General features: G+C 41.8%; 1 protein-coding gene across 3 annotated transcripts in view; it reads right to left on the reverse strand.

Moving 5' to 3' along the window:
* The window catches only part of CRTC1 (CREB regulated transcription coactivator 1), a 46,902-nt gene that overhangs the window by 25,990 nt on the left and 8,420 nt on the right, over positions 1-12,492 (reverse strand). For all 3 annotated transcript variants that reach the window (XR_004782127.2, XM_035569757.2, XM_035569756.2), the window contains exon 2: positions 1,345-1,461. Coding sequence is in view for 2 of the 3 variants with exons in the window: in XM_035569757.2 (XP_035425650.1) it covers positions 1,345-1,461 (117 nt within the window). In the remaining variant the exon portion in view is untranslated. The remainder of the gene's footprint in view (positions 1-1,344; positions 1,462-12,492) is intronic.

The raw sequence follows: 12,492 nt of genomic DNA on the forward strand, positions 1-12,492 counted from the left end.
GATTTTTATTTTTTTTGTGTGTGTGTGAAAGAACACACAAAAAGCTGGAGTTTAAGGACAATTTGTTTCTGTATCCTCCTGTAGTCATTCACAAATTTTTGAATACTCACTTTTGAGCACCCTGCTAGCTTCAGGACTAAAAGGCTCTATATAGCAGCTGTCAGCAATGGCCATCAAGCACAATAATACCAAAATACTATTACTTAAAGAGAACAGTGACTACGAACCCCCTTACCAGAAAAAGACAAAATCTGTGGATCTTGAAAAGACCAAATGCCTGTGAAGTAATCCTAAAGACTTCAAAACATTGTGACCCTCTGCATTGTACTCTCTGAAAACAACCGAATTAAAACAGCCATTTGCTTCTCCTTTTGTACAAGATTCAAGCTCCTAAGAGGAACCACAAATTCAGCTGCCCACATATATGTCAAAAAGCATAGTTAGAAGTCGTCATCAATAGTTTCTCCGTATTTATTAAGCCAGCCTTCAACAGAAAACCACAAACTGAGAAATTTAATTTTTACCACATCCTCACAAGATAAAATGTGTTACTACTCAAACAAAGAAAAATAATACAGAAGTTTTAATTACTTTGCACACCCTACATCAACTAACCATAGAAATCAGGAGTCGCAAAAGTATCCAACATTTAATCCTATCCACTACACAGTATCTTTTGTCCATCATGCTAACACGGAGCAAAACACTTGTATAAAATGTTTGTTTTCTGTTCACAGTGCAACACAACTGGAGTCACAACTACAGCTAGCAGACCCCTGCATTTACTCTTCAGCCAGACCAAAGAAAAGGGACTATTCTGAAAGCTGTTTATTTTCCGTCCCAAGCTCCTTCTTCCTCCCTTAAAAATCCACACATTATTTCCATGCAACATACACCTTGGCTGTCGTCTTCAACACTTCCACCTACCAGCACTTTCTACATCGCCCTGTGTTACTTACTTCCACTTTTGCTCTGAGTCTACAGCATCTCTGCAGAAGATTTCATTATGAATCTGGTACCAAAAAAAAAACAAAAAACCCAACAACAACCAAATTTGCCATGAATAAACACTGACAAAGAAACTGCATTGCCCTTGCTTAGTCTTGACACAAAAGCATCACAACCAAGGCCAAGAGAACTATAAGCTAACACTAAATCTATACGATACCAAAATACACACTCATCCCATACACAACCATGTTCCATTACAAAAGAGCAAAAAATTTTTAAAACCCGGTGGTCTGTTGAGGCCACGGTGTTATGTTCTGAACTGGCAGCTATTTCATGGTCTCCTGGGAGGGAAAAAATAGCATTAACAGAAAGAAACACCCTAATCAAACTCACCTGGAAGGGAAGATCCATGGCACTGTTTCCAATCTGATTCACATTTGGCAGTGACCCACCGTAGTACTGGCCACGACTCTGTCCCAGTTGCAAATATTGGGTTTTCTGCAGCTGTAACTGAAAGAAAACAAGGAGGAAAGTGTAAGGGCAACACAGGTATTTTTCAGCAGTTTTAACTAACTCAATTATTCACCGTGTCAGTTATCATCGAGAACGGATACCATCCATTAACAGCATGAATTTAACTTCTGTGAGTAGATGTCAATCTTCTGCACAAAGTATGGCTGGCAACCTGCCACATTAAGTCTTGTGTGATAGTGTAAAGTGATGGTAGAAAAATCAACCTTACAGTCAGTAATCATATTCCATTTCCATCAAATAACAACCACGTGAAAGCACATGGTTCTTATGTCACCTGCTATTCTGAACACTGGGACGTTAAAAACCCATGTCAGCCCGATCATAATTCTAATATCAAAATTAACCAGCTGGTCACATGTACAATATACACGCAAGAAAGTCATCTCAGTTTACCGTATTGAGTATATTCTTTAACCAAACATTCACCTTTTTTTTTTTTTTTTTTTTTTTTTTAGCAATCTAGCTAACAGATGTCTGCAGCAAGCTGTAGCTTTCCATCATTGGATAAGTGTTCTTGTTTCTTGCCTCAGGAATAGCCCTTTAGAAAGGGCAGCAATACAGGTTTTCAAGAAAAAAAAACAACAACCAACCAAGAAAAAACATCAAGGAATTCCTTTCTGAACAAGTACACATGAGAATAAATGTGACAGCCAGCAAAGTTTCAATAAATGCTAGTTATCGCCCTTCAGCTCTGAATGACACCTCCCTGCTAAAACATTTGAGGATGTTTTCCCTGTAGTTGTATAAAAAAGCATACAAGAGAGAAAGTTGATTCTTTTCCACTCGAACTAGAACCTGTCATTGTCATCTCTTTCACAAGACTCTACTGTCTCAACAGCTCATTAAGAAGAGCTAGGGTTTTTGATTATACTGTTCACTATTGATCTTTCTTAATTTTTTTGGTGTTGTAGTACCATATTTAAAATAATTTCTCATTAAACTCTGCGACGCTCCCAACCCAAGACACCTCCATTTAATACTATGCTGCCACCAAAGCTGTATTTTACAGCGATAAAGGAGAATCTGGAACCATCTGAACACAACAATCCCACTCCCAGGGATGCATCTTCCAAGGCCTCAAGAAACTACAATTAAAGTAGCAAAGAAATGAGCTTACATAAGTCCCTCTCCTCCCACTGTGGAGGAGTACGTATTTTATAATGTATGTTGTTCCTCGCTAGATGTCAACTGGCTCGTTTTGCACTCTGAAATGCAAGAACATTCCTAGATTGGTAGCAAAGGATTGTTTAAAGACTAAATGTTCAGCTCTTGGCCTAGATGCAGGTCGGTTGCTAAGGCACCGTAATGTGTACATCAACAAATCTGGTTTAGTTTCATTCAAATAGATCCTAAAGCCTTTGCCTTGCAATGCCAGAGTTTTGAAGAGCAAAGTTCGGAAAAATACTAGAAAATGCGGCATCCCCCAAACTGGATGTTTACACGTTTTTTTTCTCTACACTTTCTTGAAGCAAAGGAAGTGGCAGAATGGAAACAAGTGGCCCTGCCTCTACAGCTTTACCACAAAGACTCTGAGGTTGAACAGAGATGTTTCCAGCAAGGCGAAGAAGAGCGAGCACTTCTGGTGTTGACAACACGATCTCAGCGGAGTCCTCTGGTAAAGGAGCAATAGGAAGAGCAGCAATGCCGGGCAGTGCCGACAGGGAAGATGCCACCACATGTAGTGGTGCCACCAAGAGAGGACAAAGCAAAGGGACTGGGCCGCTGGGACATGGCGACGTCCTCGCTGAGGAAACGAGATCGCCCTGAGGAAAACAGCGCACACAAAACCAGCGCTACAAAAGCAACTCTAACACCCTTTATTCACAGGGCCTCTCCTTGAAGACACCAACTTCCAAGCCTACAGGCTCTCACTTTATCTGCGGGACTGAGTTAATCCAAACACTACAAGACGGCTCTTGGAGACGAGGCCCCTCACTGCAACGCGTGCTCTCAAAGGCCTCTGCTGTCCAGGCAGGGCACCGGCTACAAAGCGGTTGATGGTTTCTTCTTCACAAAAGGACGGATAAATCCCCTCGGCCTGCAGACTTATAAAATATTCACAGTTCTCTGTACCAAACGGCTCAGAAAAATCCCACCTAAAAAGCCAGAAACGGTCCCTCCGCCTTTCTTCTGACACACAATTACACGACGGCACTCTCTAAGCGACACAAGAAATTAGAGCAGCGCTCCGCGCTGGTATCGCTCAATGAGTCACAGCCCCTCTAGCTCATAGCTGCAGATCACTAAAAGCACAACATCAGAACTAGCTGTGCTTTTTGCCTGGCCTCTACATATGTTTTTGTTGTTAAAAAAAAAAAAAAAAAAAAAGGCTTGCTTGGGATTTGTGCCAAATGTTGAAGTAAGTACTTCAACAGGTGTTGGTTTCTTTTAAAGAACCTACTATAAGACACCCTGGGGGGGGGTTGCTTTATGTTTTTTTAATGTTTTAGCCTTCCCCCGTATATACCTACCTCAAAGCATAATGTAATAGGGAGGTCACGACCATTTGTCTTTCCACTGCAGTTAAATGTGGAAATGAGGAAACACAAGAGATCGAGAACTAAAGCGGCACTTGAAAATGAGCTCGTTAAATGGCTTTGGTGTATCATTAATTTCACTAACGCTCCCTTCAATAAACAGTTTGGGAGATCCATGCCAAAACCAAGAAAAGCGATTGCTCATTACTGCTATCGTATATCACTGCACCGGCACAAGGATCTACGTTTGTTCCTCTCGTCAGCCTCATGCCCCTGAACGGCGAGCAGCCCCCAGGCCCCGCCGCCCGTAGGAGACCGCCGACGGCTGCCTCTCAGATCAAGAGCAAGTAGAGCAGGCCACTCTCTGAGCTCCTTCCACCATCAGCTTTTTAGTTGGTAAGAAATAATCTTTTAAATACTGCAAAATTAGACCTTACCATCATTCCGACCCAAGATCTCAAGCAAAATCCTGTCAAGTCTTTCAAAGCAGAGGATCGGCAAAACCTCTGCAAATTTCACAGTTAGGCTCTGAGGCAACTCAGGAGTCTCGAGCCTGACTAAGGGGACCTGTTCATGAAGAAAAACAGCACTGAAAATGAAAATCGACATTGGTTGTGACCAAAATGAACACTTCCTCCTTTTTCTATAAGGATACCTTATGAAGTAAATGGAGTATACTGCACAATTTGGGATCTGGGGGGATTAGGCTTGAAGAGAGGGAGTGCGGGGTTTTATTCAAAAAAAGTTAAAAAAAAAAAAAAGGAGCCTTTTCTTAATAGAAAAGAATCATATTACTCTTAAAATCTTAAGAAGTCTCATGACAACTCTAGCTTTATCTCCCGGGGTTAGATTCGATTAGAGACAACTCACTTTCTATATGAATTTCAATAGTAAAGTACGATAAGGAATTACTCAGTGTTTACCAAATATATTAATTTCTTGAACCATGAGAACTTAGTGAACTTATGCTACAGCTTTTCCATCTATATATTATGCGTCCAAGATAATAACTGCTTGACAGTTGAAAATTATTGCTAAATATTCCAGTTCTTTCCTGAGACAGCCTTTGCTAAGGAAAAAGCCTTTGCTTGTTAAACTATTTTATTTCTGCTTGGCATTCCCGTTCAGAAAAAATGTTTCCCAGACGACAGATCCTAACCGATTCTGTAATTTCCCTCCACCAGCATTTCTCTTCCGCTACTTAAAAAAAAAATGAAGTTTTAAGTCAAAAATCAATTTAGAGCTATTTCGTCATTTAAACAAAATACTTTTGCATAAGCAGTTTTCTAGTACAGCTGAAGTTGTTCCCCAAATAAAAAGTAGACACACCATGGGTTCAAAAGATTTGAAATTATATTAAAACCGATAAATAATATCTGCAAAGGTGACAGAATAACAATCTGCAAGGCAGGATCAGCTTCTTTACAGCAAAGAAGAAAGGAATAGTTACCTTTCCATGCAGCAATTAGGAATTTGTAATCAGCAACGTTCCTAACTCAGCTAACAGCAGAGTAACATTACAGGATCTTACTCAAGCTAACAGAGCTGGACACATAATGTTTTGGTAAGGAATCAAAAATATTGCATTTAACACAATTACTGACTTGCTCTAATCACTAATGATGCAACAAGCTTCCAGATATTAGCTTTTATGGGAATCCATTTGTATGAAGTACCTCATTGTTTCCGTTTAAATTGGGCTAAAGTTTGCTGGATGTACACCTGTGTGTGTAGAAAGACTCACACTATACAGAAAAAAAAAGGGAGGGGGGGGACATGTCCCTAAAAGCATATCCAGTTCTCCTACAGATTTCCTATGTGTCCAAAAACATGCAGGTGGGAATCAATGGAAGCATTTATTAAAATTGAACACATCACCTTCTCTAAATTCTTCCCAAACAGCAAATCTGACACCAGAATTACGTGAATCAAAATCCACTCTAACCGTTTCTTTTAAAATGCCCTTTTTTATACATGAAGATTTAACTCCCATAAGTATAATAAAAGGGCGTAGCGTCCTTTTGACGAAATTAAAAAAACACTAAGATATCTGATGAATACAGGAAGTAAGATTTCATGATAACTGTTCTGTTGCTGGTTTGCAATTTCCATACGAAGCTTTCTTATAAATTTAAGCTTTTCACTTTAGAAAGCTCTCTCTTTAGCCTGTTGAAGCTAATAAGCAGCAAAACAAGTGCAGATTAAAATTAGAAATGTATTATTATAGCTTAATTGGAAATTACATTCCGTTTAAAGGATTAACTCGAAGTTTTAAAGGCTGTATTAGAGGCAAATCCTGTTGTTAAAATCAGCCCAAAGTTTGCCAGTCGGACACATGTGAACATTTTCAGGAATGATTTCTCCTAAGGCAGAAGCAGGAAGTGCCGCAGAAAAGAATGTGCAGGTGCCTGGAGATTTTAGGCCAGCTGGGATTGATTTGGCGTCCCCGTTAATATGTCACTGCTATTTTCTGATCCCTCATTCCCTAGGAATGAATTCACAGCCCAGCTCGCGGTAGAAGGGTCCACCTCAGTGAAGAAGCACTTAGATTACCATGCTCGGCATCATTGCAGAACAGCCACAGACCAGCGGCGGAGACCCCCGTGCCCCCTCGCCCATGGAAGCAGACTTTTCAGACCATGCAGGCAGCGCAGTGAGAAACTTTCCAGGTCAAGTGTGCTCGCTCTTCCTCCTCCGTGTGCAAGCAGGAGGAAGAAAGCCTCCAGAACTACTAATCTGGCTTCTTTCTCCAGCGTGAAATTAAACGTTAAGTTAAACAAACCCTCAAGACAAGTCAGTTACTCAGTGGAATCCCAGGGGAAGTATTTTCTTCAAAGGGAGATTTCTTCCCATTCACAATCCTCATGTTGATAAGAAAAGCAAACACAGCCTTAAAAAGAAAGACCAGTTAACTTCTATTTAATGATTCACAGTTATTGCATTTAGACTTGGTGGCAATATAGCCATTAGCTACAAATCACCTAATTAGCCATCTAACTATTAAATTAAAAAGTTCTTTACATTTGTGTTCAAGTTGCTGAAAACTATCCAACAATTAACTAGGATTAACCAGGCGCTCTGACCACCAAAACAGTTTGGGTCCTCCCTCCCCCTCAAACTAACCCTTTTCCTGTTAATATTCTGAAATTTGTACTATAAACCCATTTTTTAGAACTCAGTACTGGCTATCCAATCAATTTCTGAAATAAACACACATCGAAGTAACTGCTCATTTACTAAAACAACTCTTCATAAAAGTTCTCTAGAATGTATTTAATTAAATGAGGAAGGACTCAGAAAGCAATAAAAGAGAACCCTGGTAAGCCGAGAAAATTTAAACGTTAGCCACAATTTCATTAATTACAGCAGGTATTCAGCTGTCAGGCCATCTCCACATCAGCAGACCCAGACACAATCTCATTAAAGCCAGAGACTTAAAATTAATATTAATAATGAGAAGATAGAGAAAGTTATTAGCAGCGAAAAGTTTCATGAGCAACGGAGGACACAGTTTTGTAACGCGAGCGAGCAGATCACGCCACGGGGAACGCAGTCTCGGCGCTCTGGCTAATTCTTCCCCAGGAAAGCTGAATAACCTTCCCCTCTCCTTGCACCAGAACTCTCAGGACCTGAAAGACACCTGGTTAAAGAAGCTTAACTAGCAAAAAACCACGGTGGGTTAGCTTGGTTTCTCTCAACTAGCCCACCCCGCAGATGGGCTTTTGATAGTAGAAGGGAAATGGGAGACAAAAGCTCGAGCCCACAAGAGGATGAGTCCAACACCAGGCTACCTCAGCCGCGTGGTCCAACTTCATGCTGTGTTTCAGGGCTGCCTACCGAAGAACACGGATGTCTGAGGACACCTCATCTTTGCTCTCGTGGCAGCTGGAAGGTATGAAAACGATGAGTCAAAGACCAAGAGAGCAGGGCCTGGCGGTTACAGCAGCCAGGCGTTTGTCTTCTCCCTGCCACCAAAGTCCTCACAACACCGCTGGAGCAACTAAAGCCTTGTTCAGAGACGGTTGCTTTTTTCAGATTACTCAACGCAAAATATTGGGGGTCTGGCAGAGATGCTAGCTGGGTCTGAAGGGCTTCTTCTGGACCCGTGCCATGCATAAGGCACTTCAAAAACTGGGTACTGCTTCCCCTGGGGCAGCAGATCTGGCAAACAGGACGCTCCAAACACCAAGTCCTTTTATTCCAAAGCTTGCACCCCAGCTATCTTCCTACAAAATGAGAATAATCACCCTACAAGAAAACCGTAAAGATTACGTTGGTTTTGAACAAGGATTCCTGAACAGCGTACGGCACAGAGCGCTTCCTCGGGGGCTTCATTTTCCTATCAGCAAACCCGAGTTTGAGCGGCGTGCTCCGAGGCCCCGGGCCACGAGCTGAACAGCGCCGATAAGCCCCGATATTGAACAGCCTCCCGGTGAGCTACTGCTATCTGCTTCGTGCTGCACGAGGCAGGGGGCGCAGCCTCGTGGGGGAATTCGTGATAAATTAATTAAAGACCATCATCCTGCTCGTGCACAAGGGGCTGAACGAAGATCGGGAAGACTTTTGGAACGCGTGACTGTTAAATGTATATAAAGCTTTCATAGCTTAAGCACAACTGATAAGTTAATACTGACTGGTTTTAATCGTGCCGTTGGGTTTTTGACAGTTCATTGCAAATAATTAAAAAGACTTCCATTATTTAGATGTACAGATTAAAATCCACCTACGCATGTTATCTAATAGCTCAATAAGTGGATAAGGAAGAGATGGGTGTCTATTTGCGATTTTAGCCCTTCACTTTCATTTTCCAAGTAATTAAAAATTAGATGATGAATTCTAATAACATTAATTCATTTGAGCATGCATCCATAGAAGCATGTGTACGCAAGGAGTTTCTCCTCAATGCAAAGTACGTCCTGATGGGCAGGGGAAATAAACCGTGTGATGTGAAACCACTCCTTTTAAACTGTATTTCAGAGCACCTAATGCTACCCTGCCTACCATAAAGATGCAGTATCAGGAAATTACAGTTGAAGTTCTGTGATCAAAGACACTGATTCTCTAGAAAATGGCTTGACCACAGAGCTAGCTTAAAAATATCTAGAATTACACAGAAGTGAGCAGTCTATCAGCGCCTTAAAGCTAATGAATGCTGCAGAAATAAAAAAGGGAACTCTGAAAACTGCATTCTTCTAAAAATCAGAGCACATTTAAATGCGCCTGCTGTGAAGTGAGTGACACTGTTCTTTTCTTTCTGAATAATCAGCCAGGCAGGGCAACAAGGAAAAGCAAACCCGCACACACAGAGTAGCACTGGAGTGGAAAAAGCACAACCAGCTTCTTCACAGCTCTCTGGCTAATGGCGACAAGCTTCACAGATGAATTTGTCAACGAAAAAGAAAAGAGAATCCCTCGCATTTCCCTCTCCTTTGGGCTGTCACAATCAGGAAGAAACTCCATCAAGCCAGCTTTTTAAAACAACTTATTTCCTGCAGTTTCAAGTACTGATCCAAGAGCAGCAGCGGATCCAAATGCACAGCTGTTCCTCCCAGGAAGACTGGTAAAGGAAATGAAGTCTGAAGTTTAGAGGAAAGGTATAATCCACAGTGATAGCAGCTGCTCCATCTGGGTCGCTTGGGATTTAAAATATTCCATCATCAGCTTTATAACACAGTGTTTTGCCATGTTTTTTTGAATTTTAGTATGTTTTTATTGTCATGAAAGTGAAGATTTTAACACTGGCTAGAAACAGACAAGTGCGGACAAGCAGAGCGAAAGTTTCCCTTGTTGCCTCTGCCAATCCTATTTGGCCTTATAATGCTGTTAGTATCCTAGTGCAATAGATATTGCAGAGAAAAGTACTACCAAGCCAAAACAGGAAGCCAAATGTCTACTACAAACTAAGTGAAAATTACCACGAAAAAATCCAGACATATGGTATGAACTGGATTTGAACCCAGACTTTCAGAACTGCTACATCATTGTTTACTCTTCCATCACCATAACTGTCATTTAAGTCACTTTCAAGTATTTGTTCCATTATCACATCGACATTTCGGGACACAAACAAAAAAAACTCTGCAGGCCAGCCCAAACACAGTCAATAATAATAAAAATTTGAGCAAAAAAAATGGATTTTTGCTTCTTTTTTGGGGGAAAAATCTGTTGCAATAAACTGGAATTTAGCAGCCACAAGACAGCAACAGCTTTGTTTTTGCCACACTGAACCAGTTCACAGCAAACTCTTCGCTAGAGGCAGAGCAGCACAGGCTCGGGCTTACCAAACACACAAGACCCAGCACCGCACTGATTTTTATCAGTGGATAGCTACGTACACTGTACGCTGTCCAAGGACGGATGGTTTTCCTTTCTCAAAGACTTTAGAAATTAACAAAGGAACGGGAGGTGACATTCAAGGACCAGAACCAAAGGGATTCTGCTACAGCCCGCGAGCAGCCCAGCTCAAACCAACTCTGTACAAGGGCCTGCAGGGACAGGAAGGGGGGGCAGAATCCTGCCCCTCTATCTCACGGAGCCAGAAGGAAACAGGAGCTCTCCCCAGATGCAATCAAAACCCAAACTGAACTCAGAAGGGGTTTTCACCACTAGAGTAATGAAATCCTCTAGTTAGAGGATAGGGGACAGCAAGCTAGCTGTATATAGTATATAAAAGCTGAAGTTAGCTTTTATATACCTGATTGACTTAAAGGTGGCCTGATGTAAAACACAGATGCTGCGATTCCAGTTGCTTACCAGTAACCGCCAGGTCTCAGAGGGGATGCTTCTTCTGGAACACCAGCATGGATCCCTTGGGGCTGCATAAAAACCTCTATAGAGTCCTGAACGATTCTGTGCTTTGAAGAGGAGGTGAAGGAGTAAGTTCTCGTCCCTAGCGTCTATGAGAATGCTAGCCATCTGAGGAAGGTATTCGTACCAGTTTACTTTTGGGACTACCTAAAATCATTTAGTTTTTGCTTTATGTCCAGAAAGCAAAGGACTGCGAGCAGAAGGACCGCTCTCTCTGTGTGTCAGGAGGCATAGTAGTCATCCTGCTGCAGGCTCTTCCTCCTCGAAAGCCCGTCTCGGCCACCTGGCTGATCTGTGATGCAGGGAGCAGGCGAAAAGCAAATCTGAAAAGATTACACCCGGCCCCAGCCCCCGCAGCCGAGCAGCTCAGGCGCAAAGTGTCACTACTGCAAACCGACTTAAAACAAACTTCTCCCAACTGGTAACTGTAATACCGCTTTGCTAAAAGCATTATAATCCAGTCAAATAAATTTCATTCATAAGAGCTGAAATATATATTGATCAGCAAAGCTTAAACAGGGATCACTTGAGTCCCTGCCAACGAGCAATCACTGCACTTTTAGCACTCCAAGAGAGCCAATTATTACTCATGAGTTCATGATGTTTTCTTCACCTTCCTGTTGAAGAGATTATTTAAGACCTCGAATCACTTAACTGGATTGTTTTGTCCTGTTATGAGTCATCTACAAATTCCAAGGCACCATTCGTGAGCTGAAACCAAGTCCCCAGATTGCCTCAGCTCCAAAACTGGGAGGAAACGAGGCCATAAAAATTACACCCATCCCCGGGCCCCCATCCCCAGGTGTCTTCTAGAATTCATGTGAAAGCGAAAACATCTCACCTCCCTGTGTACCGTCACTATTTAGAAACCACCCCACATCCACATTACACTCCAGAGCAAAAAACCTTTACCCTGTAAATCCAAAGAGACCAAACCAGAATGCTTAAGCGTCGCAGAGAAAAAGCTAGGGGAGAGGGAAGAAGGTAGCATTAACGCTGAATTTCGTTAAATAAATATACGTATATATTTATTTTTTTTGATAGCAGAACTTCTAAGAGCGGGACTTGTTTACACGTCAGCTGCATTTAACTATCTCCAGAAAACAAACTGTTATGAGCCACTGGATATCTCGTGGTCTGAAGGCACAGAATCAGTCCCAACAAACCCTGCAGAATTTGGCTAATGATAACAATAAAGTTCAATACGCAGGCTGTCACTCTGTGTTTAAAAACACTTTGCTATTTCTGGGGAACAAAGGTTTACTGTTTGAAACTTAGCAGTCACAACTGAGTCGCAAGTAAAAACAGGATACAGCACAAGGAGACTTAAAATAGTGACTATTCTTCAGAGTTCTGCTCTATCACCGGGCGGAGAGCCAAGCTAAGCTACAATATGAACCAAACCTGATTTGCACTGCTTTTAAAAACAAACCGGATCCATGTCAGTTCCCAGAGTGCCACCCTCCTTTTCTGAACGGGTTTCAGAGAGAGCAACGCGTGTACGGCGCCGATAATTCGGTGGAATACTGCAGAGAGGACTCGTACTCGAAACTCATTGATTATTTGATAGCAAAAAGAAATCCTTGCCTTGCTGATGTAGCTAAATCTAGTGCTATGCTCAAAATCTACTTATTTTACTGATGATGATTATTCTTCTAGCAGCGCACTTTAAAGGAAATACTCATTCTGAGTAGGGCAACACATCTGCTTGCTGACTGACTGG

Source organism: Cygnus atratus, chromosome 26 (assembly GCF_013377495.2).
Source record: "Cygnus atratus isolate AKBS03 ecotype Queensland, Australia chromosome 26, CAtr_DNAZoo_HiC_assembly, whole genome shotgun sequence".
NCBI lineage: Eukaryota > Metazoa > Chordata > Aves > Anseriformes > Anatidae > Cygnus > Cygnus atratus.